The sequence below is a fragment of the Diadema antillarum genome, unplaced genomic scaffold (assembly GCF_040938485.1).
Source record: "Diadema antillarum isolate AM-2024a unplaced genomic scaffold, OU_Dant_1.0 seq00001469_RagTag, whole genome shotgun sequence".
Classification (NCBI taxonomy): domain Eukaryota; kingdom Metazoa; phylum Echinodermata; class Echinoidea; order Diadematoida; family Diadematidae; genus Diadema; species Diadema antillarum.
Genome location: NW_027272208.1, coordinates 987440 through 1014472, shown reverse-complemented (window position 1 = coordinate 1014472; position 27033 = coordinate 987440). Strand labels below are relative to the sequence as shown.

The following is a 27033-nucleotide window of genomic DNA, read 5'->3' as shown; positions in this document are numbered from 1 at the left end:
GTTGTACAATGTAGATTCATGGTATCGAGTCATTCATTCCACATCCACTATTTACCAAACATTTGCTGTATTTCTATGCACAGAGCAACAAGTACCTCTCTGACAAAGTTTGCTATTAACAAATTCTTGATCAACTGCTATTTGCTCCAACCTTGTTTTACTGGTTGGGGTGAGGGTAAGCAGCTGATAATTATACAAAAGCTCTTTTTCGGATTGAGAGGCTAATTCTCTTTGCCATTGCCACTTCGCCTAGGAATTCTCTGTAAGGCCTCTTGAGACTGTGTGCATACTGAGCCATTCTAATACTTTAATCCTGGCAATTAATGTCATTTCAACTTCGGGGCTTAGTGGGCACCAGCTCCCAGCATGGAGCTGGGCGAAGCAGCAATTGGTAAGTGGCCCCTCTCTCACAGTGTGTGCACAATGTTGGATTGTATCAAAACCCTTTCCAGAGCTTGGTGACCTATAAGAAGGGGGGAAAATCCTTTTCATACTGCAAATCTCCTTGATTTCAGCACCATAAAGTAATCCATCCAGTACTCAAAAACTCTGTTTCAAGCATGCTCGAACTTATTTCATCAATACCTTACGGAAACTGGTCACACAACAGTGTATTACTGCCTTGATCCCATAATCGCTTGTTCTCGATTTGCAGCCAGACAGAAAGAGCACACACACCAGAGATTTCCAAGAGAATTACACCTATTTGACTACTAATCCTAATAAACTCCAGAGGTGCATCCATGGCTACAACTAATCTGACAGCATTAGCAGGATGCCTACAAAACAACCAATTGTATCATTTACCAATTACTGACCCTTATGGTTCATCCCAGGTGACTACCAACAGTCAGCGACTAGAATGAACTCAGAATATCATGCCACATGACTGAGTGAACAACTCTCCCCTCTCGAGTCTAGCTGGATCAAAGTACACATTTGTGGCCATTCAAATGCCATGAAAATTCTGTGATTCCACAAAACCTTTGCATTTCGTATGCAGACTTATTATACTGGTCATGAAAAACTAGCATGTAGGTTAAGGCCCTATATTGTGAGCTGATGACATCAGCTCATCCAATGGGTCTAGGGCAATTACCCACTGGGCAGCTACCCAGGACCCTTCCCCTGGCCCTAATCCTAATTCAAATCCTGAACCTAATCCTAACCCTAACCCAAACTCCTAACCCTAAACCTAACTCTAACCCTAATCTTTGCTCTAACCTTACTACTAACCAGTATTTAGCCGGGGGGGGGGGGGGGGGGGGGGGGGTAATTGCCCAGATATGCATCCAATTTGTATCATGTAATAATGACTAACATTCCTGTTTCATGAAAACATGCGAAAGTTGAAAACTCCTTAATAATGTGCGATTTCAATAATACTTTTGCCCTGTTTTACTCTCTTGATGATTTCAACTTTACCATGGAATTTGGTATTTCACTTCTGGATCTAGCTAGTTTTGTCAGCAAAATGTCTACAGCAGACACATCAATGCTAAATATGAAATAATCATTAGGAAAGAATCACTCGATATGAAATCACTACATTTCTGAATTTCTAAAACTTTAGTTACACAGCTAAGATGAGGGCTACATATATATATATACACTAAAATGATCACAAACTGAAAAATCTGTACCTTACACAATCACACACACACACACACACACACACACACACACACACACACACAATTGAGACAAGCCTGGTCTAGCTTGCCATTATATTACCCCCTCTGCAACACACACAGCCATATTTTGATTTTCGAGCGATTTCTATAGCACTGCTTGCTATAATAAAAATTCATGCAACGGTGCATGAAATTGACAAGTGAAGGATAGTTGTGACAACGATAAAGTGCTTTCAAACCAGATGTTCTCAGTCACGTCAAAAATATTGTCCTTCATAAGCACAAACTCCAGTACAGCCAAATGTATGGGTCTCTACTCAGTCTCCGTTGGCACGTTGGTTCCAAAGAACTTTGCAAGCATCTAATTGTTAGTCTACAACAAATGCAGCTCACGCACTCATGGACTTGGACTTGAACCGTTTGTGACGGCGTGTACACTGTAATTGATAACATACATTGTAATGGTGTCTCTCTCTTCATCTTTCTCTATTTATGCTTTTCAATGACTTTGTACCTCCCACGGGAATGAAAAGACGACAGATATCTGAGATTGACATACCTACAAAGAAAAAAATATTGTTAAGTACTATAAATGGAATAAATGGAATTACACAGGTTCCTGTTTGAATCATGATTTTTAAGAGGACTACGTGAATGCAATTTGTCAGTATATGACACTATGCATTGAATACCAGTGGCAATTTGTGAAAATTAGTGTATATGCCCCGCATATTTCTGGTTTTACATTATTTGAGGGGTAAAAATGAATAGGCCTACACTACAATGCTAAGCTTCTTTAATGCTTAGCTTCACTTTGGTGTAAAAAAGGCAGAGTGGAATATTAACTAGTTGAGGACTGGCTGATTTTGCTACAACACGCATTTCCCTTAAAGGGGATGGCTACAATTGTAGTAACTGATCAGCGGGAATCAGTGGGAATGCTGGGGGATGATTGTTCCAGTTCTTGTGGGATTAATTTAAGAGTACATTATATATCTATTGTTGTGTGAAAATTATTTGCTTCAGAACGGTCTCATATTCAAGTAATGTGCAGTTTAATGCCCCGTAACTATACAGGCATGCTAACCTGGAAACATTACACTGCACACTACTTGAATGAGACCATTCTGAAGCAAACAATTTTCACACAACAATAGATATATAATGTACTCTTAAATGAATCCCACAAGGATTGGAACAATCATCCCCCAGCATTCCCACTGATTCCCACTGATCAGTTACTAGCCATCACCTTTAATGCTGAGAAGGTTTAAAAAACTATTGTACACCCAAGCTGCAGAGTACTGTACAATGTACATAGTACTTTTGCAGTAACCATCATGAATGTTGAACATCTTCTGCTGATACCGAATGAACATTTCAGCAATAATGGGGTTTCCTAAAAAAAATATATAGATCAAGACAATTTGAAACAAGAGTACAGGACAGTTTAAACTTTGACACGCTTGTCAAACAGAAATATGTGAGACCTGCATTATTACTTTTGGTGGGCTATCAACAAAAACAATGTGTACTTTACAGCAGTAATGGGACCAGAAACAACCTGTACAAGTTTCATGTCTTTCTTCTAACATTTGATATTTGATTCCAAACAACTGAGGCTTCTGACATTTTGAAATTGTGTAGATTACAATGTGATGAGAGACTTACAGCTACACATTAGCGGACATAGGCATCTGCTACATTCAAACTTTAGTGTCGAAAGTCAGGGCTTGATATGAGTGGTGGCCCGGTGGCCCAAGGCCACTAAAAATTGACGTCGGGACACCAAATTTTTCTTTCGGTGGCCTGATTGGGCATCTAAAAATCCAAAATGAATTTTTATTTTCGGGCCACTAAATTTCTTTTTGGGCCACTAAAATTTCAAATTCAAAGAATTTAGTGGCCCAAAACAGGCCGCTAGAGAAAAAAAAAGCTAGTGTCAAGCCCTTTCTTCTTTCTTTTTTATATGAATCATCAACTGTAAACTATTAAATTTCATGTATCATCTATCTGAATAATTATACCCTGAAGTTCCTTGAAGTTTTTGTTCAGCAAGATTTTTCTATGACAGTACTATACTCGACATATATATATATTCACACAGTCAAACACAATGGTAACTAGAGGGAAACATGAAAAGTGGCCATTTTAGACAGATTGGAAACCTATTTGAATTTTGTGTTATATTTGTTTGAACACTAGCGTGGGCTTTTTTTTTTTTACTAATCTACAAATATACGACTAAAATAGGGCAAATTTGGGTGGATGAAAAAGTGATGACAAAGTTATGAAAAAGTTTGGCAAGTTAAGCTTACAACTGTAAGCGCCAGGGCATATGAAAGGTTGTTGAATACAATGTGACTTCTATCTAGGAGACTTTGTAGTGGACACAGACAGGCAAGTGGCCACTAGGACAGGTGTGAATGTGTATGACCATGTAATACAGCAGTGCATGAATATTTGATAGGCCCCACATCAAATGGCTGTCATCACTGGACATCAGCACTGAATATTGTAAAGACATTTCATAGCTTTGTAACAAAATCATATTTCAAATGAAAGTGCTAAACCTGTGTCATATTTTTGTTCCCAGTACTCTCTGAACTCTATACATCAAATCACCTAAAAACACTGAAAGATAAACCAAAATAAAACCTGACATACCTTGCACTTTAGTACACCCCAGCGTGTACATACAACTGTATACATGTGCTTCCATCATTAAAGAATAATAATCATAATAATTGGCTTCAAAATGCAGCACTAATGTCCATGGAAAAATGGCATTCACATTACCTCCATGGTGAACAACTTGACAGATAAGCTGAAGACTTCCACACGCAGCATAAAGGACTTCTACAAATATGCATCAGACTCCTTGTAGCATTATCGAATTCAGACCCCATAAAAATGTATTTTCCTGAACTCATGCACTGAGATGATAACAGAGAACTACTGCAGGCAGGGAAATAAATACTGTTTGACAGTGCTGCTCAATTTCCCACGACTATCAACTCTTCATACAGACAAGTGCCATGATAACGTGCAAATATCTGAGGATACAAAACGATAAGACTTTTGATGAGCCAACAGACCAATTAAGAGCAATCAAAAGATTTAAATGTCCTTGTCATATCTCTCATGATGTGATAAAAGTTCATCCCCTCTCTTCAGCTATGACACTTGGGCCACACTTCCATGTGTACACTGTGTAAACAATCTATATAAAATGTAACTACAGGTACATTGTACATGTAAATTCGTAGCTACACATTTTAAATGATACATACTGTTTGTATGACTCAACAACTGGCTGCCAGTGGCATATGGAGTGTACAAATGCAGATCAACATATATAGAAAAGGAATTTCAAGAAGGGTTATCCTTTCTTGAGAACATGCTGTATTTACTCCATGAGCCTCCATTTTCTAAATCCGACTAATAAAGATTTTCTCACTCATGCCTGGAGATTTTATCATAATTGCAATCATAATCAATTATCTCTCTTTTAAGACTGCACCACGCCTTTTATACCACCTACTATACTATCTCTCCCTCACTCTATCTTCTGTATTTTTCTCACAACAAATGGATAATCACTGACAAACCCTTGGTAGAAGTAGCATTATAGATATCAGCCAGAATCATATTCATTCCATTTTTCATAGCTTCATGAAAAAGAAAAAACAAAACAAAACAATAGTTATTGATAGGTCACACATGCTGCTGAATACCTATCAAAGAGAGAAAAATAATTTCAAAATTCTATTTAATTAGATGAATGAAAAAATTAGTATAATGAGTGGTGCAGTCAATTTAACACTGAAGTCACTGCTGATCACAGATCTCAGTAACATCAATATTAAATTTCTACACAAAATGACTCGTGGCTGGAGCCCTTGAGAACACCACAAAATCAGCGCACAACCAATCTGCCCCAAAATTTCGGTCCCCAGGAATTCATCTGGCATAGCCATTTTCCGACTCATTACAGAAATTCAACCCCAAGCGGAGTAAGAGGCTGTGGCCATTGGCCCTGCGGCAGCATTTGATTTTCTTTTATACGTTTCTGGTATCTCCCTGACTCTTTCTTCTAACATCACATGCAAGCTACCAATCTATTAAAAAAAAAAAAAAAAAAAAAAAAAAGATTGCTACCATTTTGATCTTCACCAGGCAAATTCAGATTTCTTCTTTTAGTGCATGCAATTGCAATTTGAGATCCAGTGCTATTGCCATGGCAGCACAGATAAAACCAGCAGATTTTGAAACAGGTCTTCAAGGTCATCTTTGTACATGTTATCCCATAATCCTACAATTACAAGTAAAAGGACTGTATCTTCTACAGGATGTATTCAGTACCTCATTTCAAATACCGTACTGTATTTCACTGCCATCTGTTGTGAAAGATAAGTGCCTTTCACATACTCCATAATATGCCTATACGACGACCATTGACAATGTTGCTGCCTTCACTCAGCACAGCAAATACTGCTCTGACTTTGAAATAATATAACCATTAATCACCAATGACCACGGAGGAGATCTGTTTGTTGCATGATTCCTGATAATCTGAACTACATGAAAATGTCCACATGAACTGATGGCAAGTGAACTTGTTGAACTTCTAGAAATGAATCACACCATAAAAGAAATAAAAAAAAAAACATGCAGACATCTCATTGGTATTTTGTATTTCCACATCACTGATGTCTCATAAGAGAAGGTTATCAGTCATGGCCATGCATGTATCATTTTTATCTATTTTCTTCTAATGGGCCACCCTTGGACAATTTAAAAAACAAAATGTTCTACCTACACAAACACTATGTCCTGTTGAATAGACAAAATGTATCAATTTGTCACCACATAACATGAATACCCCCTCTCACACTATACTTGTACCTCTCTTTCTGACGTGAGATCTCACGCATTAGAAATGCAGACCAGAGTGCACTGCTGTCAAACAACACTCTCCCTCAACACCTCTTGCTAAGCTCAAGAGATCACCCTGTCATCAGAGGCATATAGCCTCCGTACCACCATCTCAAGCAGCAAGTTCAGATGGGGTAGACCTTTGGCCCCGCCCCACTACAACAGCCATTCCCATGGAAACCATCACTCTGTTCGCTCTGAGGGTTTCACAGTGACTGGGGGTCACCGCAGAGATCATCGGGGAAAGGCAAGAGTTGTTGGGGCAAATTTCTCCCTTGAAATGGAGCTAAAATCTGAGGTATTGTGGCCAGGAGCAAGAAAATAATGGCTGTTTCTTCAAAAGACAGGAATGCAGGCTAATGAATATTGGAGATGGCAGGCAGCAGAGTTTGCAGTTCAAGTTAAAATCCATTGTAATCATAACCATTTACCAAAAGCATAGTGGCATTCTGTATGACAAATTCACAAATTTGCACAGAGATAAAGGGCATCTGAAATCACACAACAACAATTCACAAGTTTGGAGTTGCTGGTATTTATATGATATCAGCGAGATTGATAATGAATTGTAATTCATTACTTCAGTTCAATTACATTTATCTTTTTCATCACAAAAAGAAATCTTCCGTGTAATGTCAAAAATTTGGTGTTTTTAATATTTGAAATTTCAATTGTACATAAAGGGTGATTGTGTATCAACAACTATGTTTCATGCCACTGGCTGGTACCATGGCAGTATGTCTTCCCATGGTCACTGTGTTCAAAAACACACCACATTTATAACTTACTTTGAGGAATCTACTTTGATGGCAATCAAACCAGATTTACGACACGTTTCAACAATCTGAACATTAACAACTTTTGAGGTAGTTCGATGGGACTTTCAAGTACATATATTTACAGTGTACCTTGGCATAAGATTATGATGCCACTTGCATACAACAACTGGTAATGTACAGAACAAGAGCACAATATTCACTAGAGTTCAATGTTGTCATAGAGCCTTACTTCACTACATGTTCACTGCATATAAACATTTCATCTATAGTCATATAGATACATGTACATGCATGTGTGGATAGAAAGACAGACAGATAGAAAGATAGGTAGATAGATAGATGTAGTTCTTTGACCAGACAGCACAGGGTTTCAATTTCATCTAGATACTATACATACAGACAGATAGATAGATAGTAGGTAGATAGATAGATAGATAGATAGATAGATAGATAGATAGATAGATAGACAGACAGATGATACGTGTAGATAGATAGATAGATAGATAGATAGATAGATAGATAGATAGACAGACAGATGATATGTGTAGATAGATACATGTACTTCTTCAACCAGAGAGCACAGGGTTTCAATTTGATAACCTCAAAATGTTAGCTTTGGTCCAGATCTTGTAAAGAGACTTACACTCTCAAATATTACCTAATGATGTATTCATTAACTGCTGCACTACCAGTGGTTCCCAGTCCCTCAGTATAGCTTATTGACATGATTGTCACAAGGAGTGCAGAACATTGTTACGTATCTCTTTGTTCCCATCTGGGTATTTCTTTTTGAGAAATCCCATTCAGAGTTCAGAATCACGACTTCCTGCCCCTTGTCTTAAAGGTTTTGTTTACCTTTGGGAGCAGTGATTTAAAAAACGTTCAAGATATCACATTTGATGCATAGGGTTCCTATGTGTAGGTCTGTTGTATCACAAAACATCCTACCATACAAAATCTTTGCAATAAAGCCTAAAATATAAGTAGATATCAGTATTTCTTTTCATTAGACCGTAACTTTAGACGGTTTAGTCTGGAAACATTTTTATTATAACTATTGTTCACATTTTGTGTATTTAACAATACCTAACATCGATTATACGGATTCAAATTTTAACAGTGGTTGTTTCTATCCCTAACTCACATTTTCGAACTATATTAAAGCACTAATGCTGGGTTTTTGTTTCTTTTGCAAATGGTAAATCATGCCTTTAAACTGATCATAAATCATGCTCACTGTTATTACCACATCTGCCTGATCTTTGTGATTGCTGTTTTAAAACACAATAGCACTCCCGATGGTCTAGTGAGCTGTCATCCTACATACAAAACACTCTTGAACTAGAAATATTTATCGATGGCACTGATTGTGACATAAAACTTACAGTCCTACCAAGAAAACATTCTACCACCCCAAACATCCCTACTCGAGTGAAAAAAGAGAAAAGGAAATCGTATTCAAACACACCGTGTGTATTCCTGTCTATATGTGGACATCTTTAGTGGATTTCTACGCATATTTTCCTGTTGCAAAATATCAATTCAAAATTGTTCATAATAGGTCTACCCAAAATTGCATCAACATCTGTTAATGAATCATACTGGCACATACATATGTACATTGAAATTGTTTGAATAGAGAGCTGAAGAAAATAGTACATTTCTGTCCCATGACTCGTTGAGTAGGTAGATGTGAAGGGTGTTTACTGGATTATAGGTTATTATCTTATTTGTACTAAAATCGACTTGGCAATCTGCAATTTCTCTTGGGTTCACGTCGGGAAAATAGAAATATTAAAAGCAAAGAATTAAATATAGCATGGATTGAATTAGTGAATAAGCACAAATTCTCTACGACATCCTAAGTGATCTAAGAGTATACATATACACTGCTATTATTCTTAGCAACACAAATCTACATGAATTATGCGATCATTCCCTTGTAATAGTCATCAGGGCTCGACTTTAGCGGTGGCCTGATGGCCCGGTGGCCCAGGGCCACTAAAATTGATGGTGGGCCACCAAATTTTTTTTTTAATGGTTATTAAATCTTTTGGTGTGATTCAAAATGACTCATAACCTTTGCCTTTGTTTCCAGTCACCACTATATCTTTTTCGGGCTACCATGATTTCAGATTTAAAGATTTTAGATGCCCGAAGAGGCCCCCAGAGAAAAAGAAAAATAATGTCAAGCCCTTGTCATAAAATATCATATTAATAAATACATAAAATTATATGGCCTGTTGCAACTAGCAAGGCATAAACTTGCATTTTTTCAATTGCTATGCTTTGCTAAATCTCTCAGGTACTTTACCTCTGTGGCCACAAGTCTGGTTGAATCTTGCCGAATCTTCCGCAATCTTTCAATCATCGGCTTTGAAAGACGGTTGGAGCTGCTGTACTCTGAGCAATCACTGTTTCGCCGGAGGAGCTGATAGGAGGAAGAGATGTAGTAACATTTATGATATCAGTATTACATCCATTAATGCCAAAATAAAGTGCATATCATTTACACAAATGTGTGTACAGATGTATAGCATGAATACACATGTGCACCTGTAATATCAATTTGCATTAAATCTAGGTTCTCAGGAAAACGTCTGTAACGTAAATTCCTTAAACCTTGCTCAATTTTGCATGGAATCCCAACCCTGAATTAAGAATACTGACTTACTCTGGCACCTAAAGCCTGCCCCATAAAAACAATTATAACCCGTTGAGGACGGTTTGATTTTGCTACAATACGCATTTCCTATAAACGCTTGCCCGAGTATACTCGGGACTCGTCCTCAACGGGTTAAACAAAACACCTAAAGCCTGCCCCTGAAAAAACAATATTAATTAAACAAAATTTTACAAACAAATGTTGGTACACTCTCCAATTCAGCGATAACATCCTAACTATTGTGTCATCAACCAAGCTCTTCTTGGGAGGCATTCCCAATTCTTTTGATTAATTCCACATCATTTATCAATTCTTCATCTTTTAGAAAACAACAACAACAACAACCCAGAATGGTATCTATGGATTCCCGTCAATGATACAACAACCTTGTATAATACAGACACCTGTAGGCCTACAAAGTACAGAGAAACCTTAAGGGTCACTAAATTATAGCTGCCCTGGCAAAATTCAATTTTTCATTGACTTATTGTATGCATGTCTCCAGTTACAGGAATAAACTTAAAGGACAAGTTCACCTTCATGAACATAAGGATTGAGAGAATGCGGCAATATTAGTAGAACACATCAGTGAAAGTTTGAGGAAAATTGGACAATTGATGCAAAAGTTATGAATTTTTAAAATTTTTGTGTTGGAACCACTGGATGAAGAGACTACTACAGCTTGTGAGTCATATGCGTACAACAGTGTAAAGAAAATGTAAAGAAAATTCAACATATTTTCACTTTTTTTGCATAATAAAGGAGCACTTGACCTGCCTCTTTCTAAAGGCAGGGGGAATAATATTACCCCTAACATATGTCGGTAACGAGTCAAGGGAATGTGTACTTTTTTTCAAAAGATGACATTTTGTGAAATTCTCTTTATATTTTCCTTATATTGCTGTACGCATGTGACATCTAAGTTATTCATACACTGCAGTAGTCTTCTCATCCAGCGGTTACTGCACAAAAACTTCAAAAATTCATAACTTTTGAACGGATTGTCCGATTTTCCTCAAACTTTCAATGATGTGTTCTACTAATATTGCTACATTCTCTTAATCCTTATGTTTATGAAGGTGAACTTGTCCTTTAATACGGTATCAATGTTTACTTTTGTAACTACAACTGTGCAACCTTTTAAGACAAGTTAAATGCTAGATTTTTCTTTCTTTTTTTGAATAGCAGTAACAGAACACTTGCTGCATAAGTTCAGATAACATTGGTAATGTTACTTCTCAGGTGCATAGATTTAGATCCTTAAACCTAATCTCATCTTGCCCCAAATCTCTCAAAGTTATCTACAAGCTCTTCTACACACCTGCCACATATTCATCATCAATATCTGTTCCGGGTACCGAAGATATCACTATATTGCATATGAAGTGTGTACACAATTGCACATTTCATAACTTCATATTTGATATAAAAAGATAAAAATCCAAGGGGCATTTATCAAACTGCAATGAATCAACCCAAAAGCAAGAAACATTCATGCCAGCATTCTTGTTGATTTTCAACTGTGTACATGCTGCTGCAGATCGTTTGAATGCTGACTCCATATCTACAGTGTATGTGTGCCGAGTTCCCCTTCTGAATCAATGGCTAACTTACACTAGAAACAGCAAAATCCAGGTTATATATCGCAAAGCAATAATTGCCATGTACATACACGTACGCCTACATGTTCTAGTCATAAGGCCCAAGTGTCGTCACAAGTTTTAGATGCACAAGTGTATACAATGCATTGTGGCAATACTGTGAATCAGGCACCATGGAGAGAAATGCTGGAATGCACACAAAGTGTGATTCTATTCAAAGAGTACAACACAGTTGTCAAGGGCAATTCATATAGTTCTTTGATTAGCTATTAAAGGTCACTGGGCATTTACGGCAACTCTTATTTCATATACAGTACTGTAAAAGCAAGGAATATTTGTGGCATGAAATTTCCACGAATCGCCACTGGAATCCAATGCATAAAAGTGTAGACAAGAACTTTCGCATGCATTTTAAATTCACGAATCTTGGCTCTCGTGAAAACAGCAAAATTAAAATGCACGGGAACATTTCTGGTTTTATACAGTCTTATTCATTTCTTTTTATTACTTCGATACAAAAACAACCTTGGGAAAGCCAACAATCACTACTTTTCATGAATCCTGTTCACTGAGAATAAAGACAAAACATACAAGTACAGGCCATAGGGACCTTGATATTTCAGGGCAAATGAGGCATTCAATGTACAATAACACTGGATGTTATATGTACGCTGGAAAATATGAAATTTAAAACACACAAATTGACTTAAAGAGTTCAATTGGATTGAGGCAAATACAACTGGTTTTCTATCATTCACTCTGAATGCAGCCTAGACTGCAAATCACTGCACATATAAGTTAAAGTTCAATGTATTGAACTCTCGCTTTACATGTATGTGACCACTCACAAGCTGGTATCTTTGATTTGTTTGGACATACTTTTGTAGCATTGTTAGTGCTGCCCCCCCCCCCCCCAAACCTACAATAAATTATGTCTTGGGCATTTTCAACAAGAATTTTTAAGAATATTTGCTCTACAACAATTTACTCCAAAGCGTAAACATTGTCCACTCGTGTGAAGGACATGAGGGTGCATACCCTAAAACTCAATACAAATATTTAGTTTTGAACAAGGGTGAACTGATTCACTGGGTGCAATAGCCCCCCCCCCCCCCCCCCCCCAAAAAAAAAAAAAAAATGGAGCAAATATAATACAAATTAGACAAATTAGAGTACAAGTGTCAGGAATCAACACTAAGACACAATTCACTTTTTTTTTTTCTTTTCAAATAGGTTAGAGGAAGAGTTCAATTGAATCTATTATTTTGGCTTGACAATTTTTACCACTGATTGTCATAGTAATACAGGTATGTCTAACAGACAATCAGCCCTTGACCTACCCATTCAAAAGAAGAAAAACTGATTAAAGGTACTGTTTACCATTGGGAGCAGTGATTAAACAAAAATGTTTGAGTTATCACATTTGATGCCTATGTGTAGGTCAGTTATATCACAAATCATCCTACCATATAGAGATTTTGCAATAAAGCCTAAAATATCAGGAGATATCATTATCTTTCTCAATAAACCATAATTGTATACAGTTTATTCTGGAAACCCTTTTATTATAACTATTGTTCACATTTTGTACACTTAACAATACTTCAGATTGATTATACTGATTAATTTTTATATCGGTTTTCTCTATCCCTCACTCACATTTTAGAACTATGTCGAAGCACTAAAGCAGGGTTTTTGTTTCAACTGCAAATGGTAAATAATGCCTTTAATAATGAATCAAAAAATATATGTAAAATGTAAAATAGTATCACTTTTTATTTCATCCAGTCAGATAAATTTTCTTTTCAGACCACCCATTTTCCCTAAACTAGGTCAAAGATTTTAAAGAAAAAAAAGTAGCTTGGAGCTTTGTACAACATAAAAGTAAATGACCATATCACATTAATTTAGCTCACCTTTATGAATATTACAGACCTTTCTTCAAGAGAACTACAGTGTAGTCCACTCACACTGCATTTACTTGCATCTATAGTCCAGTTCAAAATGCATGAATATTGTCCTTATATTTTATTGCATATGCTATTATTTGTGAGCATAATTCTGCACAAATCAGGACTTGTATTTAAGACAACTTCGTGAGTGGTTAAATTTGCAATCAACACCTGAGCAACAGAATGCAACTCGTTTTTTACGAAACAAAATGAACAGCAGGATCCCAATTTTTAGATGATAAATATGCATTATACTTCGCATTTGTGTTTGTGGGGGGCAATATGATGGTACATTAATGTAAGTACATGGACATGCTATGTTATTATCTAGAACAGATATCAGTCAACTCACACAACTTTATTTAAAAAAAACAGCAAAATACTTGGCATATTACATGTACAGTATGCATGCTAATGAAAAATCACAGCGCCTCAGGGAATAACACGAAAGTGTAAAGGGATTTAATTTTCAATGCATGCATATTGTATAACACATGTACGATGTATTCCAATGGAATCATGGTATTGACTGAGGGCACAAGAAGCAAATAGGTCTCCTCCCCCCCCCCCCCCCCCCCCCAACATTGGCCTTTGTATGACTGCTAGGCTGCTGAATGGGGGGGGGGGGATTGTATGGCCTCCTGCATGTACACTTCAAAGGGAGCCTCCCCCATAAAATACCCTTTAGACCCCACACTACATTGTATGCAGCTTGTGTAAGCCCATTGAGACATATGGTACAGGTGACAATGCAAAGGACAGGCTTATTCTTCTCAAAGGCACAATACCAGCTAGTCTACCTTCTCGAAGCCCCAAAATAGCATATTATCCCATGCTAAAATCGACTGCAAAAACAGAGTAATACCAGACAAACGGAATGCTAGCAATCTTATAAGAAATCATACTAAGGATTAGAGAATTATGGAATTTTACAGTGTCCCAGATTTTCACCTACACTTTGTAGTACAGTCATAGTAATATTGGTCGCAGTGTATATACATGTATGTATGATGTTGCACTATAATACTGGTGCTTTACCAGATCACATGAGGCTTCTACATAGCTATAGCACACTTGTCTTCATTATTTGAAGAATGGAGGTTAATACAACAAAAGTCTTTAAAATATGCCTTGTTTTGTGCTGAAACATGAAACTGTAAAATAAAGCAAAATTTTTACTGAAATATTTGCTTCTAAACCAGCTTTTAATTTTTAAGACTGAAATAACATCCAGTATACTGTATGCATGTACATCAAACACACGTCATTCATGTTTTCACTGCCAGTTCACTGGTTGATTTCCACATGAACATTCTATATTGAATATTTTCCTGATGCAAAGAGCCTACTGAATTCTGACTGGTGATATTGTAAAATTCTCCCAAAACTCTCTTAAAGGACAAGTTCACCTTCATAGACATGTGGGTTGAGTGAATGCAGCAATATTAGTAGAGCACATCATTGAGAGTTTGAGGAAAATCGGACACTCCGTTCAAAAGTTATGAATTTTTCAAGTTTCTGCTCACTCAAGCCTGGATGAGAAGACTACTATAGCATGTGATGTCACATGAGTACAACGATATAAAGAAAGTATAAAGAAAATTCAACATATTTTCACTTTTCTCGCATAACAAAAGAACACCTGACTTCTCTCTTTTAGAAGGCAGGGGGAATAATATTACCCTTAACATATGTCGGTAACAAGTCGAAGAAATATGCACTTTATTCAAAAAGTAAAGTTTTGTGAAATTCTCTTTTTATTTTCTTTATATGGTTGTATGCATATGACATCATACTCAGTAGCAGTCTTCTCATCCAGCAGTGACTATACAGATACTTTAAAAATTCATAACTTTTGAACGGATTGTCCGATTTTCCCCAAACTTTCACTGATGTGTTCTACTAATATTGCTGCATTCACTCAATCCACATGTATATAAAGGTGGACTTGTCCTTTAATATGTCATGTACATTAACCAAATACAGTGCATACTTTATGTACAAGACTTAAGAATTTTCACTTGTCTCTGAATTCCATTGCAGAATAGCTGAGAAGCTCTCTTTATTTGTGTTTATTAGTTTGTTTGGGTTTTTTTGAATGGTTTACCATATAAAGGTGTCCCACATTATCTACACATTTCATTGAAACTGTAATCATTCATCATTATTTACACTGCAGTATTCCCCCATAAAAAGGCAATTTTTAGAAAGGGTTGTAAGACTTTTTTTCCAATGCAGATACACATACTGTATAAGTGGTTATTTTTGCGAGGGTTTAATTTTCGCGAATTTCACAAATCACAGTTGGATCGCGAATTTTGTTTGACCAAAATGTTCCATTGCACGCGCTCTGATGTCACAATAAACAAACATGTGCCGCGCGTACTATCAACAATTACAAGCGCGCTTACAAGCGCGTACTTTTGTCACTCATTTTTGTAATTAACTTCGTTTCTCATACGTACATGTAGTACACGGTAACTGTGACTGTGAGGCTACTCATTCGTCTTTCACAGAAAATAGTTGCCATTTCTGTGCTAAATTCAAGAATCTGTGAGTACCAAATCTGTTGACATTCGAGGTGTTGTATAAAACAAATAGTGTATGGTCTTTACTCGTGCAATGGAACCAGATTTCGCACTCGGTGAAAGATGAGGTGCACTATTCACCTCGGCTTCACCTCGTTGAATAGAGCACCTCTGTCTTTCACCACCTCATGCGAAATCTTGTACCATTGCACTAGTGACCATTCACTATTTGTATACTAACTCATGAAAGCTTCCAAATTTGAAATAAAAACTTGATTGCAGTATCATGCACATTATGATTCAGCAGTCTACTTCTGGCCTACAAAGTCACTACAATTGCACTTTTCGAACAACTTTGGGAACCCATTTGTTGCTTCTAATGAAAATCCCTCAGGATAAGATTATAAATGACAAACATATACACCTCCTACATGTACACCTTATTCTGATTATGACAAATTGATTCTTACATTGGCACGATTCTCAAAACCTGACACATTCAAGGCATTAAACTTTCCCGAATTACCACTGGCACTCAATGCACTGTGTAGACAAAAAACTTTTATATAATGCTACATACTTTCGCAACTCTTGGCTCCTAGCAAAAATTAAAGGACAAGTTCACCTTCATAAACATAAGGATTGAGAAAGTGCAACAATATTAGTAGAACACATCAGTGAAAGTTTGAGGAAAATTGGACAATCGATGCAGAAGTTATGAATTTTTTAAATTTTTGTGTTGGAACCGCTGGATGAGGAGACTACTACAGCTTGTGAGTCATATGCGTACAACAGTATAAAGAAAATGTAAAAGAAAATTCAACATATTTCAACTTTTTTCGCATAATAAAAGAGCACTTGACTTGCCTCTTTCTAAAGGCAGGGGGAATAATATTACCCATAACATTTGTCGGTAACGAGTCAGAGGAATGTGTACTTTTTTCAAAAGATGGAATTTTGTGAAATTCTCTTTATATTTTCCTTATATTGTTGTACGCATATGACATCTAAGTTATTCATACACTGCAGTAGTCTTCTCATCCAGCGGGTACTGCACAAAACCTTCAAAAATTCATAACTTTTGAACGGATTGTCTGATTTTCCTCAAACTTTCAATGATGTGTTCTGCTAATATTGCTACATTCTCTCAATCCTTATGTTTATGAAGGTGAACTTGTCCTTTAATGAAAATTTCATGCAGCAAACACAAAGCATTTATTCAAACAGCAACGTCTGCACATAAAAGACTAACATATTTCATTGTACCCATGCACTGCTATGCATGGGCCTGAGTGACAGGGTGCCCATTGTAAAATAAAGCTGAAAGCTATGGGTGTAGGCCAACAAGAATTGTGCATTGTTCAGAGATGACACCACGACAACACTCCCCAAACCACCTGTGCACAGCTCAAATGCTCTCATCATCAACACACACGGGTTGATATCAATTCTAAACAGGTTTTGGAGAAAGAGTTATTTCACCTACATTTCTACATACCATTACTGTATGTAAATGTAATATATTTTCTTTGACTGTCAGTCTTTGCACACTACAGACTTCATGCACACACTGATATGATCCATCGATGTGTCCTTTCATTCTAATTTGCTCACTTGCAAAGGCCTTTGAAAATTTTTTAGAAAGAGTCTTTCGGTAGTATTAGCACGTTTTATATGTTATCACTGATTGGGAAATTTCAGTCACATCAAGTGGGTCTACAGATTTATTCATGACTGCGAAGAGATTCAGGAAGATACATTGTAGATACCAGGGCCCCGTTTTATCAAAAGATAAAATCAATTTTAAATTTCCTTACCACACAGGCTGCCATTGTAGACTTACAGTTGAAATCAACTATATAATCAATTTCAACTCTTCATAAAACAGGGCCCTAGGGATTCCCACCTCCCTTATAGTCATACAGAGCATCTCCACCTGCAGTGCAGTTTAAATCACAAAGATTAACCAGTCACTCTCATACACACCCTGCCCTACCCCAGGGGCAATGTTTGGTGAAAGGAAGCCCATATTTGCTAAGACAGAACTGTTTTTACACTTTTCACACATTTTGGAAAGGAGAACTTTCTTCCAGAGCCTGTTTTCACACTCAAGTGCATCACCGGAAAGAAGTTGAGTAAACATGCCTTTTCTCCTCTTAATTAGAAGTGAGGGTATATTTTTCAGTTTGCGATAACCTACAGAGAAAGCTTTTTCTAGAGAAATCTGAGCAACAATGCAAAGCATTTGAGAGATGAGTAATGTCGGGGTAAACATCTACCCAGTTGCTAATTAAACCTACTACAGCTTCAAAAGCTATAGACTGAAATGCAGAGGAACTCACACATTGACGAATAGATGCAAGCAAAAATGCACAGTGTGGTACACCCACTACGTGTAGTACACTGACAGGGTGCTGTCAATGGAAGGGCTGTTGCATTAAATACATGTACTTTATATATTGTAACAATTTGAATGGTTGGTATCAATGCCATAATTTCGTCGGTTGATAATGATAAGGGCGTTAAGTTCTGACAAAACCCATGGGCCATAGTGTTCAAAACAACTTAACGCCCTTTTCATTCTCAACAGACGATTTGTAATCTGCTACAGTGCCAGAAATCACTTGCATATGGTCTAGAAATAAACAAAAAGGATGTCCAGAAAATTTAAAGTTTCATTTATAACAAATACATAAATACTTATAACTACTGGCATACAAGTACACTGTTAAGTTTATTATCAGGAAGACAAACATATCTTGAATGCAATATCATTGAACACCTTTCCAAGAACAGAATGTACAACTGTATTACAGTTACTTCTGTGCATGTTCATGTACACGATGCACAAAACATTAAAGGAATGCAGTTTGTCATAGAAATGAATACAAGGTAAAAGCTCAGCTTCTCCGCCATGTTTTATGGGTCACATCGTTTTGACATATTGTAGCAACATGTAGTACTTTAAAATGCACACCCAATAGTGAGCAAAACCTTTGAAAACATCACGAGACCACAACTCTTCCTGGCAGACACCTAATACATGGACTGCTTACATGTGGATACAGAACGTTTGTAGTTTGCTGTCAATGACCAATGACAAACTCATCAAATATTTAACTGCACTTTTTTTATGCTACTTCAACTTGATAGGGTATCAGCAAATTGACAAAGCCATTAATTGGTAATTTAGTTCATCCAACTTGTCAACAAGGAATGCAATCAAGGAATAGGCCAACAAGTGTCATCAAACTGTGTGTACATGTACCTCTTTGTAGCAGTGCAGATTTTTAGACAGGCCCAAAGCACATACAACTATTGTACGTATTAAGTGCATATTTGACAAGAACAGAGCTTGATACACTCAAGCTCCTTGGTAAACTGGCAATGGATTGCTTTGCATACACATACAAGCATGTATACTTGTAGGTGAAACATTTGAGTACCCCTTCTTCATACCCTGAAGTGACTGTACAGCACATGAATATTATACACACACACACACACCCACACACAGAAAAAAATTAAAAGAACACAACTAATGCTACAAATCCAGCGATTCTGAACTACATGTCAAATATCTCACATAATAATAATATGAATGGCATACTAATACTATTTTTTTTTTTAAATGATATGGGTTGCGTCAAATAAAGTTTCGCAAGTTTTTCACTGAACTGTATTATTGGCCAAAAGCTTGTGGATGTAAATTAAATGAGGTCATGACATTGTTGGCATCTCACAAACCTCCATTGGTACAAATACACCAAAATATCATAATTTTCATTGATAAGCTAGCAACTGCAACCCCTTATATCTTATAGTTCATTATGTAATACGTGTTTAAAAGGACCAACACCTACTAGCACCTGTGCTACCTCTTGGTTCTTTTAGCAACCTCATTGTGTACAACATTGCCATATTGTAGCTCTTTTTTTTTAGATTAATAGTTTTAGATTACATAATCATTTATAATTTTATATTATAGATTATATTTAATATGTTTTGTTTAGATCATTTAGACTGTTACATGTAGTATGTATTAATATTGATGTATAAACATGTATTCAAACTTTCCTGTACATATGTTGCTGTTATAAATAAACTCAAACTCAAACTCAAAAGTCATCATTGCTGATATGTAAGCTAAGTTTCACAATAAGTCAAAACAAAGGATACGAGTTTCTCATTGAACTTGACCTCGAACATTAGATTTCATATCAAATGCAGATATATTAGGAGAGACTGTTGTGCAGGTGGGATTGTACAAGTGCTGTAAGTTGATTGCAATATCATTTCAACTCAAAATGTCATCTGTAGTCAAATCACTGTTTTCTGAATAGGACGTGCTAAACTTTGACATTCCATTGCTTTTGTCTGACTTTGATGACGTTCTTACAACTTTTCTGTTTGGGTTTATTGCACTTATCAAAGATAACTTGAACATATGGAGTGGCATTTCACTTAGGATTCAAATTCAGTACAAGAGATCCAGCAATGTGCATGCATTTTTTTAGTAATCTAGACTAAACTTTACACTGTAGTGTGCATTGTGCAGCTGTACTGTATACTATGAGCTGTACAAATGATAATTTTAACAATAATTGTTTTTAATAAAATTTGTCTTTTGAATGGACACTGCATCCACCATTACATCAATGTCACCTCAACAGATCTGTTGCCAAAATCAGTTTCCTTGGGGTAGGCCTTTTTTCATTGCACTGTGGCTTCAATGCTAGTTCGATGTGAAAAAACAAAGTGGAAACTCAGCAGGAAATGGACAGTTCTGAACGAGTGCAAAATTTCCTCGGTCCTTTGAATTGCTGATCTATTTGCCCTGAACAGATGGGAAATGTGCTTTCACTAACAAGGATGTCACTTCAAATCCAATTCAAATTATTGTAATTCTCTAACCGATATTTTGTTGTTTCTCCAGGTTTTACAATGTACATTGTATTGAAATGACCAAAGACCGACATACAGTATAGCAATTGAGGATGTCAATGGAGTTGATGATAGGTTTCAGTCCATTTGATTAACTCACAAGACTCTTGGCTGAACTTGCCTTTAATATACAAAGTATACACATAGTTCTTTATTCCAATGGTCATATATCATCCAACAACAATACAATTTGAAGTGGCTGATGACACCTCTAATTCAACGTAAGCTTATGTTACAACATACGTAGAAAGTCAACATTATGTTGAATTCCTGTGTATCAACTTTTGCATGTAATTGTGCATACATGTGGTTCTAACGTACGTACTGTAGATGGATTTTCTCTAGTCTGATGATATGAGTGTATCATACACTCTGTAGTCCACTCAAGAGAGGTTCGAGATACAATAGATCACTGAGTTAGAATGTACAAAGTTAAAAAGAAATGGGAGTTTTAATTCTTCTGAAAGGCAAATTACATTGTATAAGGGTGTCACAGGCCAACTTGCTCCACTTGCCTCTGACAAGTTATTAACAGTCAGTGTAACATGAATGAGCGGCTTGCCTCTGGCACAAATGCCCATATGCAGGCAAGGGGGGGGGGGGAAGTATTGTGTCAAGCCCTTAACGTACATTTGTACATGTAGATTATTGTGGTATAGCCTTCACTCTGAACAGATCCTAGAGCATATATCCTCTTTCCTAACTGGATAATGCCTACATCTCTAAGATTAGCATCTTCATACACAATGCTTGGGTGAGATGAAGACAAGCCTTAAGGCGTGTTCCCTGTAGCCAAGTCACCGTAAAACAAATTCTTTTCAGCAGCACACAAGGGGGCATGGGCTTATTCGTTGGACTGTGAACAATCAATATGATTAACATTCCTTTGTACACGCAGCGGTTCTTGGCTAGCCAGAAATCCTTGGACAGTCCAATAAAAATCATTTAAAGTCTTTTAAACATCTTTCATAAAAAAGAATATTAGCGCTTTCATAGTATTGCTGAGGTTGACATCAATGTGGAGGTTCTTGGTTGCAAGAATAGCTTTTCTGATTAGCAGAGAGGATTGATAAAGGGTTATCCTTCAGCAACCCATTCGTATTTCCTGCATGAAAATTCACTGACAATAATTCAGAAGTTTCAAAAGGAGATAGCACTTCAAGAATAAGTGTAGATTAGATAAATTACATTTTTGACACCCAACTGATGAAGCCCTTCTACAATGTACTAGTAGTTGAGAAGGAATGCTTAAGTACTGCCAAAAGGTAGATAAATTTGTGTAAAAAGATGCCACTAACCAAATGCTATGTTGCCAAGTTACCAAGTACTACAGTACAGTTAACTTCCTTGCATTACATGTATATTTCAAGATAATACAAATTACACTGCATTGGTTTCTCACTTTTTTCTTCAACTGCACTGTGTGTTTTAAACCCAAGAAATTGGGTACGCTAGCAGTCAGACTACTGTATGGAGACAATGCATTGTACTGTACTAGGAGCATGAGAGTGCTTTTGATGACCTTCATTGTTGTTGTTGTTTTTTCTCACATAAAGCAGAGCTATTGCTCACAACAATATGCATGGTGTACTTAGTATTCCATTCCTTGGGCATTTAAGTAGCCAAAAAAAAAAAACAAAAAAAAAAACAGCGAACTAAGGCTGCCATCAGATTAAACTCAAACACAGTCTCTATCTTGATGCTCAAACCCATTATTCTAATAATTACTTTCAAGGGCACTGTACGGCATTTTCACAAAAAAAAAACCACAAAGTGGATGTGCTACACTATATTTGCATAGTACTGCACATAAAAAAAAATCTACTTCAATATATAATTGATAATTTGCAAACAACATGAGCAGCATATCAATTAATACATACCAATACTGCTGGCTTTAGAAAGAAATACTAGGTTCTGATTTCTTGCTAAAACTTTACATTTGTACATGTACCCTGTCTGCAGGGATTTTAGATTCAGACAAGAAGTCAGGCAAAATGATATGATTTTTCTCCTGTCCCATCTTTGCTTTATGTTAATTTACACCATTTTTCTCATTTAAATGGTGAAAGTTTATACATTACTACTATGAAATAAAAATCCAAATTTTGTATCAAAATAATAACATTTTTTTTATACCCCATTTTCCAAATTTGTTCTGCTGAGGATGCCCTGTGAATTCAGATGTGCACACAACATTTAATAAAGACTTCTGCTTTCCTTTTAGAACATGAACCCCATCAAATAAAATTCAGAATGATTGAATAAAAAGGTTAAGGCTTCAAAACATATTATACCAGTAGGTTACCACGTGCACAGGTCGAAACTTACCTGTTGTGTTTGCTGAAAGGCTTGATTCTCCGACAGCCTCCTGGCAAGCTCTTCCTGCACCTTCCTGGCTGTGGACCTGTCAATGGCCACATCTGGGTACACTGCAGATTGCCTGCTGTACATAGAGTGCCTTCCACTTGGGGGCAACCCTGTTGGTGGGCCCATGATCTCCTTGCTCTTCTGGGAGTTATCTTCCAGTGTAGAGGAACCTGAACTTTCCGTGTTTGGTTTCTGTGACCGAAAGTCACTTTCACTTTTCTGCTGAGGGGGTTTCAGCTGGCTGGGCGTCCCAACCGAAGCTCTTAGCTGAGTCTGGAGAGGCACTTGCACACTAGAAGGCCTCACCGGTTGTTGGTGGTTGGGGTACGCTTTTTGTTGGTTTGGAACTACTGATGGACTGCGGAAACCAACAGGATCTGGACGAACTCTCGGAGTCAGGCGCCCTGAAATGTCTTTGCTACTCCTGTAGAGCACATTCCTTGGAGATGTGTCAGACTGAGGTGAAGTGGAGGGCTGGGAGTAAGGCACATCTGATGACATTGATGTGTTGATTTCTGCTCTGACAATGTGTGTGCTGGCACCATAAGGCGTTGATGTGGCGTGACCATTTCGCTGGTTGCGCATCATAGCTGCAACATCAAGAATCGGCCTATGGTCCATATGCGCGCTAAAGTCATTCTGATCTTTGCTGTTTCCATTTCCAAAGCCACTGTCACTATTGCTGCTGTTTGTACTGTTACTTCTTCTAGGTCCACTTACAAATGGTGATTGACCATAGAGCTCTCCAAAGAAGTTCAAGTCACTCCTATCCTGATATAACTGAGACACCCTCTTCAGAATGGGCTTGGCTGAGGAAGGGAAGATGTCACATGTGTTGCTTTCAGGATCAGTGTTGCATATAATAGCAAACTGGGCAGTGACACGAGCATGCACATCATGCCTCATGAAATTAGGGTCCACCATGAATACATGGCATGAACTTCCAATAGGCTCATCATCACTGTCAATGGCATCGATTGTTTCTTCAGGGTTATGGGAGGTGACGATGCCAAAGAAGCGCTTGTCATCAGGACACACACCACTGAATGCTAATCGTTCTCTCGGGTAGACCACTGCAACACGCTGATTGCTGTTGACAAGACGAACTCCATCTGTTCCGATCTCCATCATCATGAAGGAGTGAACCCTGTGCTCTTTATGGAGTCTGCGGACACAGCCCCTGATAGCATGCAAACTGGCAGTAGGTAAGTTGGCAGAAGCAGGAATGTCAATGGAGCCTAGGTACCCAACCATGGCTCTCATGTGTATGTTTTCTTCATTGTCCAGAACAGAAGCACCTAGTATTTGTCCTTGGTGCACAATGGGTGTTGTATTACCTGAGTAGGACATGGATTTATGTAAGTTCCGTTGAGCAGTATGGCTCACATCAGGATACATTAAGTTGCTCAGTTCAACAGGTGAAAGGGGTCTTAGATCATCTGGATCACCATCATCATAAGGATTCTCTTGAACATAATAGCTAGAAGGGGTTGGGGTAGAAAAAAGACGATTCCTTTGGTCATTGTGTCTCTTCGGCTTGCGAATCTTTGGTGGGATGCTGACTTTTTCAAAAGCTTTGCCATTCCAGTAAGTGTAGTCATAATTGTGTGGTGACTTTCTGAGAATGATTTCCGGTTTCCCCGACTTGTTATATGGGCTCAAGTGGCCTGGAGCAAACTTGGATGAATTGATATGCATGTCTGCCTGAATGCGCTGGACTTCTGCTCCTCGCAGCATGGCTTGTGGAATGTCCTCTGGCATTGCAGAAAACGAGTCGAGAAGCAAGCCACTCTGAATTTCTTCTACAACCATCTCCGCACGAGGTTTATTCATCATTGACAGAGGAGTGGCACTCTGTGATCGCTTGGTGTGAGGGTATCTTGTCCTCGGCATGTAAACATATTCCTCGTCAGACGACTCCGAATAGTCCACTTCAGCCACTGTCAAACGTAGCACTCCAGTTGTGGCCCCAATAAGCTTAATAATCTGCTCATGGCTTAGACGGGTCACATTCTCACCATTTACAGCAATCACACTGTCTCCAGCCTTCAGCCCAGCAATTTCTGCTGGGCTGCCATGCAAAATGCAGCTTAGCACACATGGCGATTGTCCCGATACAGTGAAGCCATATCCGTTACGACCTCGTGGAACCTCTACAGTTTTGAGGTTCATGAAATTAGTTCTTGGCAATTTTGTCTTCCGTCTGCCTGGATACATCATTGTTAGGTGGTTTAGCACACATCGATATTGAGAGACTTTGTCACCAAGTTGAGCAAACAATCACCACACCAGCAGTAGATTCTACAGCAACAACATGGTCATGGACATGAGTCATATTTCAAGTTATCGCATAAAATGATGAACACTTTTAATTATGTTACTATCTACAGAGTTACAAGTCAAGAGTTTGACTTTCTAAACATGAAATTGAAAAACTGCATAGAATGGCCTAGGATGATTTGGGATAGGCAATCAAATGAACTGATGTCCCCAGCAGCAGGGATGATCTCGCAGATTTAATGCTCCCTGTGCAGAGCAGAGTCAGTCAGGTGCTGATGAGGTGGTTGGGCCGGGCCTAGTGCTACTGCTGGGGCAAATCGGCGAGCTCCTCACTCAGCTAGCTCAGTTCCTCGACAAGACATGACAGAAAACCATCCGGTTTCATTTAGCAGTTTTGAATTCCATTTTTAATGTTTGCAGGATCAAACAGTAGTCTAGACAGTCTACATAGAAGAATTCAGCGCAAAATCCCTCAGTCTCAGAATTAGATCGTTCACACAAAACATAAAATTGACCTTATTCCATCGGCGTATTTGTACCTTTGTCCCACTGACTGACCACTGTACATTGTATCGGTTGGATAGGTTGATGCATTCACAAGACTGCACGATCGGCCGAAGCTTCCGCGGCGAGAAGATGCAAGTACCGCACCTATGCACCTGTTACTGTAACGGCTAGATGATTCGGCGACACAGGTTGCATGCAACACAGGTTACTTCATAGCACCAGACTCATCCCTCATTCCGTACAGAGAGACAATGAAGTTCATACAACTGCTAAGACCAAGCTTTAAAACTTGTTCCTTAGTCTACAATTGCTCGTAGTTTACAATATTTTGAGTTATTTCCGGTTAAACGTTCGTAGTCCACTCTCCCTGGTAACACGACGCATTCACAGCGCGAGGATTGGATCGGTAAGTACGGTATACTCAGTACATTAGAGAGGAGCTAGAGGTGGATTATCGATGGAGATAACGAACGGGTACCGGTGGGGTGCGTACCTCTATACGGTAACTTCACAGTACATATTATGTGTACGTTCGAATGCTGTTACATTACATGCGCACACACACATACACACACTAAACTTGCATCAATATTCTCTGCATACATACAGTAAACGGGATCTGTAACTGTACAGACATGATCGTTGCTCGTTGGGGTTGTGCGCTCTTGGATCGTCTACTGTATAAAATGCACGTGCAGTCCCTGCTCTGCGCATCCCTCCAGAACCACACTATTTGCACGTGGATTCACCCTAACGGTTGAGCATGTGATCTACGCAACACTATATGATTGGACTGTTGCAATAATCTGTGGACGATGCGATTCTGTAACAGGTG

At 37.9% G+C, this 27033-nt stretch overlaps 1 protein-coding gene across 1 annotated transcript in view; it reads right to left on the bottom strand.

Moving 5' to 3' along the window:
* LOC139709754 (regulator of G-protein signaling 12-like) overlaps window positions 1–25736 on the bottom strand; it is a 75586-nt gene extending 49850 nt beyond the window's left edge. The window contains 2 exon segments of the mRNA XM_071621716.1: window positions 9666–9782; window positions 23373–25736. Coding sequence (XP_071477817.1) covers window positions 9666–9782; window positions 23373–25631 — 2376 coding nt within the window. The 5' untranslated portion in view covers window positions 25632–25736.
* Between the last annotated feature and the right edge of the window lie 1297 nt (window positions 25737–27033).